Genomic DNA, 6,000 nt, shown 5'->3' with positions numbered 1-6,000 from the left:
GAAAAATGAAGCATGTCGACCCCCACGCCATTCAGAAGACTCTTGTTTCAAGTCCACGGTCATTTGTATCTATAGCTGGGAAACTACAGGGGCACTACTGGAGGGCGCCACCAGGCGCCGCTCATCACAGAGGCTTCGTCAACAACGGGCGCCATGGGCGCTCTCTTTCCTCCTGTCGCTTACCTCAGCTTCCGCCGGAAGCGCCCTGTCAGTGCTGCAGCCAGTATTGGGGCTCGCAGTTTTTCTTGGTCGGGTGTGCCTGGAAGGGTGAGCCTTGTCTCAAGGCGCCGAAGAGGAAACCTGGAGCTCAAAGCCAGGCGACAACATGGACATTCTGAAGTCGGAGATCCTCCGGAAGCGGCAGCTGGTGGAGGACAGGAACCTGTTGGTGGTGAGGAGCCCTGGGGTCGCCGGCGCGGGGCTGTGGAGGGAACAGCAGAGCGGGGCCGAGTGAGGGGAGGTAGTGCGAGTATGTGGGCGGGCGCGGGGCTTAGCGAGACGCCCTGCGACCCTGGCGCGGCCCTTCCAGCCCACTCCGACACCGCACTGGGGAGCCTTAGGGAGGAAGTGTGTGTGTGTGTGTGTGTGTGTGTGTGTGTGTGTGTGTGTTGGGGGGGTGCAGGAAAACGCGAGAGTTCGACAATTGCCCCCGATGCCCCTCATTCCCTCACTGTTTCTCTGAGTGCCCCTGTCCTCACTCCCATCTGTCGGTGTTCTTCCCAGCGCTGTCCCAGGTCTTGTCGTTCAAGCCTGTGGCTTCACCAGGGTTTGTGCCCCGCTGAGACCTAGAGGAAGGGTAGCCTCGGAATTGGTCTTTGAGTCCTTTCTACCGGGAAACCCGTTTTTTACTACATTCCACCCAGCCCCAAGTACACATAGAAAAGTCTGTTGGTCAGCTCGTCACTGAAAGGAAGGCTAACACTGTTGGAGAAACAGTGGAGAAAGAGGAGTAAGAATTACGTGATTTAGAAACAGTGGAGAAAGAGGAGTAAGAATTATGTGATTTAGGAACTTCCTTAAGTTGATCTCTGTTACCTTATTGCTTAACAATAACACTGGTTCTCAAAGCTTTTAATCTCAGGACCCCTTTACACTCTTTCAAATTATTGAGGATCCCAAAGGGCTTTTGTTTATGTGTTTATCGGTGTTTAATGTATTAGAAGTTAAAACTTAGAAGCTTTTTAAAGATTTATGTATTAATTTATTGATTATTTGAAAGTAGTGGTGCACTGAGTTATACAGATCTTCCAAATGTTGATATATTTCATTTACCGTAAAAGATCACCTTATTTAATATTACCAGTGACATCATGAGAAATATCTAAGTATTGGGACACTTTCAAGCTCATGATGGCAGGTCTAGGATCTCCACAATTTTCATTTTCATGTGAAAGCTGGAATTTTATCATAGACAGCAAATGTAATCAGTTGTTTCCCAGAAGTAGCAGGCTCACTTTGTTGTTAAGCTGGAGACACTGATAAGCCTCCTACCACCTGTCCTAAAACCTGCCTGGTAACTGCTCTGAGGTAACTGCTCAAATACCAGTTTCACTCAACACAATGCCTCATTTATGTGGAAAACCAGGCTGTTGTTTCTATGGCCCATTTTGTTTAATCAGGATAATGTTTTGAGTTGTATTCATGTTGTTATATGTATCAGTTGTTTATTCCTTTTATTGCTGAGTAGTATTTAATCTACATATACCCTGTTTGTTATTCCATATTACTGATGATGGGCTATTTTCAAGATTTGGCTGTTATGTGAATCTTTTTGTACAAGTCTTAAGTTTTCTCTTCTGGGAAAACGCCAGGGAGTGGATTTGGTAGATCTTAGTTACTTGTGTGTTTAGTTTTTATAAAAAGCAAGCAGATATTTCTCCAAAGTGGTTGAACTATGTTACACATTGACCGCAAAGTACAGAGTTCAGATGCCTTACATTGTTTCAAAGATTTGTCAGTCTTTTTAATTTCAGCTATTAGAGTAGATGTATTGTGGTATCTCATTGTGCATCTCCCTCTTAATAAATGGTACTGACTTTTAATTTTTTTTTAAAGCAAGAGTGAGAGACAGAAACGGGAAGGGAGAGAGATGAGAAGCATCAACTTGTAGTTGCGTCACTTTAGTTGTCCATTGATTGCTTCTTATATGTTCCTTGACGGGGGTGGGGGGGTACCTCAAGCCGAGCCAGTGACCCCTTGCTCAAGCCAGCAACCTTGGGCTCAAGCCAGAGACCATAGGAAAATGTCAGTGATCCCATGTTCAAACAGGATGAGTCTGTGTTCAAGCCAGTGACCTTGGGGTTGAACTTGGGACCTCTGCGTCCTAAGTCAGTGCTCTATCCACTGTGCCACCATCTGTCAAGAGGTGTTGAGTACTTTTTAAGTATTTTTTTTTTTTTACTATCTTTTGTTAAGTGTTAAAAAAACTTTTTTATTTTTCGGTATTTTCTGAAGTTAGAAGCTGGGAGGCAGTGAGACAGACTTCCGCATACGCCTTATATGGATCCACCTGGCATGCCCACCAGGGTGCTATGCTCTGCCCATCTGGGCGTTTCTTTGCTGCAGCTGGAGCCATTATAGCGCCTGAGGGGGAGGCCATGCAGCCATCCTCAGCACCCAGGCCAACTTTGCTCAAATGGAGCCTTGGCTGTGGGAGGGGAAGAGAGAGACAGAGGAAGGAGAGGGGGAGAGGTGGAGAAGCAGATGGACCCTAGGGGAAGAGAGAGACAGAGAAAAAGGACAGGGGGAAGGGTGGCGAAGCAGATGGGCGCTTCTTCTGTGTTCCCTGACCAGGAATTGAACCCGGTACTTCCACATGCTGGCCTGACGCTCTACCGCTGAGCCAACCAGCCAGGGCCAAGTGTTAAAATTGCTTACGTATTTTTTTTTTTTCTGATTTTCCCATTGATTTGAGAGAGAGAAAGGAAGAGAGGGAGGGAGCAGGAGGGAGGATAGGTAGAGAAGCATCAACTCACTGTTCCACTTAATTGTTCCATTTAGCTGTGCACTCATTGATTGCTCCTCCTGCATGCCCTGACTGGAGTTCGAATCTGCAACCTTGGCAGGCTGGGAGAGTGCATTATCCACTGAGCCACTCGGCTAGGGCCTGTTTTCTTTTTTCTTTTATTTTCTTTCTTATTTATTTGAAGGCATTCTTTTTTTTTTTTTTTTTTTTTGCATTTTTTTTTTTTTTTTTTTTTGCATTTTTTCTGAAGCTGGAAACAGGGAGAGACAGTCAGACAGACTCCCGCATGCGCCCGACCGGGATCCACCCGGCACGCCCACCATGGGGCGACGCTCTGCCCACCAGGGGGCGATGCTCTGCCCATCCTGGGCGTCGCCATGTTGCGACCAGAGCCACTCTAGCGCCTGAGGCAGAGGCCACAGAGCCATCCCCAGCGCCCGGGCCATCTTTGCTCCAATGGAGCCTTGGCTGCGGGAGGGGAAGAGAGAACAGAGAGGAAGGCGCGGCGGAGGGGTGGAGAAGCAAATGGGCGCTTCTCCTGTGTGCCCTGGCCGGGAATCGAACCCGGGTCCTCCGCACGCTAGGCTGACGCTCTACCGCTGAGCCAACCGGCCAGGGCCAGAAGGCATTCTTTATATATTTTTGATACCAGTCCTTTGCCTGGTATATGTTTTGTGAAATAATTTCTCCCAGATTGTACGTTTTCTATTCATTTTTTAAAGCAAAAGCTTTTAATTTTGAGAAAGCACAGTTTATCAATTTTTTTATGGCTACTATTTTCTGTGTACTATATGGGGATATAAAATAGTATAACCTGTTGGAAAACAGATTGGCAGTTTCTTAAAATATAAAAATACACCTGCTTTATGATTAAACCATTCCACTATTAAACATTTATTCAACAGAGTGAGATAATCTCTTGTATTATTTTCAAAAAGCTTTATGGTTTTAAAGAAAGTTAAAATAACTATATTTTTTTTAAGTGAGAAGAAGGGAGATAGTGAGACAGACTGCTGCATGTGCCTCAACCAGGATCCACCTGGCACCACCTGTCTGGGGCTGATGCTCAAATCAGCCAAGCTATCTATCCTCAGTGCCTGAGGCCAACACTTGGACCAACCAAACCACTGGCTGTGAGAGGGGAAGAGAAAGAAGGGGGAGAGGGAGGGCACAGAAGCAGATGGTCACTTTTCATGTGTGCCCTGACCAGGGATCAAACATGGAACATCTGCACACCAGACCAACACTCTCTCCACTGTGCCAACTAGTCAGGGCCTAAAATTTTTTAAATAATATTTTCTGTGGTAAGAGGTAGGGGTATTGTTTATTGTTTTACATGTGGATACCCAGTTGTTTGAGCACCATTTACTGAAAATAGTTTTCTTTCCCCCTTAGATAATTTTGGCATAATCAGAAATGAACACATTTGACCTTTGAACAATGTAGGGGGTTAAGGGTGCTGACACTCCATGCAGTCAGAAATCCTTGTATTACTTTTGACTCCCTCAAAAAGTTAACTACTAATGACCTATTGTTGAGTGGAAGCCTTACCAATAATGTAAACAGTTCATTGAAACACTTTGTATGTTGTTTGTATTATGTACTGTATTCTTACAATAAAGTAAATGTTAAGAAAATTATAAGGAAGAGAAATACATTTACAGTATTAAAAAAATACTGTAATACGTGGATAAAAAATCCACGTATATGTGGAACCACACGGTTCAAACCCATGTTGTACAAGAATCAAGTAATTATTTGTATGGCTCCAATTCTGGGTGCTTTATTCTGTTCTTGTGACCTGTTTTGGATCCTTATGCTGGTGCCATACTGTCTTGATTACTGCAGCATTATGGTGAGTCTTCAAGGCAGGCAGTGTAAATGCTACCACCACTGCTACTAGTTTTTTTTTTGTTGTTAACTGTAATTCTTCTTTGTGATATTTTGTTTTTATAGCAGTTTTACTGAGATATATTAGATATACAGTAAACCTCACATATTTAAAGTGTACCATTTGGTGAGTTTTGACATATGTATACAACTGTGCAACTATAAACATTGTAAAGAGAGTAAACATGTCCGTCTCACTCCAAAGTTTCCTTTTGCCCTTTTGTAATCCATCTTCTCATCCCTTCCTGCACTGCAATTCCATCCTGTTCACAGGGAACCACAGATCGGCTTTCTGTTACTTTAAATTGGTTTGCATTTTCTAGAGTTTTATGTAAACAAACTGGTCTAATATGTTCTTTTTTTCAGTCAGCCAGATAATTCTGAGACTCATTCATGTGGTTGTATATATCAGAAATTCATTATATTTGTTACTGAGCAGCGTTCCACTCTTGTATGAGTATATAATTCTCATTTTTGGCTGTTACAATAAAGCTGCTATGAACTGGTGTACAGGATTTTGTATGGACATATACTTCCATTTCTCCTGAGTAAATGCTTAGGAGTGGAATGGTTGGGTCATATAGTAAGTTTGTGTTTGACTTTATTAAAGAGTTTTTGTAAGACTGGTGTTATTTCTGTTTACATTATTATATAATTTTATTTATTTTATATTGTATTGGGTAGGGGAATAAGTTCGTAGCGTTTTTACCGAAGACTTTTATTTAAACAAAAAACAATAATTATATCAATAAGTTAATCAATTATATATTCGCCGTTGCTGTTTACAACCTCTTCCCACCTCTCGACCAATTTGTTGATGCCGTTTTGCCAAAAATCGCCTGGTCTGGTGTCAAAGAAGTTGAGCCAGTTTTTAAGGACCTCTTTGTTATCGAAGGTAACACCCTTCATATGGTTTGACAGGGAGCGGAAAAGATGGTAATCGGTCGGTGCAAGGTCCGGAGAATATGGCAGATGCTGAAGGACCTCCCATTCGAGCTCTTGGAGTGCGGCTTTGACGACTTGTGCAACATGGGGCCTGGCGTTGTCGTGAAGGAGTATGGTTTGACCATGTCGATCAGGTCTTTTCAGTCAAATAGCCTCATTCACGCGGTGTAGCTGGGCAATGTAGAGCTCCTTGTTGACCG

The 6,000-nt window shown here is 43.6% G+C and overlaps 1 protein-coding gene across 3 annotated transcripts in view; it reads left to right on the top strand.

The window, feature by feature from the left end:
* Positions 1-207: 207 nt before the first annotated feature.
* The window catches only part of LOC136338369 (pre-mRNA-splicing factor 18), a 57,376-nt gene continuing 51,583 nt past the window's right edge, over positions 208-6,000 (top strand). For all 3 annotated transcript variants that reach the window (XM_066280724.1, XM_066280725.1, XM_066280723.1), the window contains exon 1: positions 208-391. In XM_066280724.1, the coding sequence (XP_066136821.1) occupies positions 326-391 (66 nt within the window). In that variant the 5' untranslated portion in view covers positions 208-325. The remainder of the gene's footprint in view (positions 392-6,000) is intronic.

This window comes from Saccopteryx bilineata, chromosome 5, assembly GCF_036850765.1.
Source record: "Saccopteryx bilineata isolate mSacBil1 chromosome 5, mSacBil1_pri_phased_curated, whole genome shotgun sequence".
NCBI classification, from domain to species: domain Eukaryota; kingdom Metazoa; phylum Chordata; class Mammalia; order Chiroptera; family Emballonuridae; genus Saccopteryx; species Saccopteryx bilineata.
Note: the sequence above shows the minus strand (reverse complement) of the source record. Positions and strands in the feature narration are given on the sequence as shown.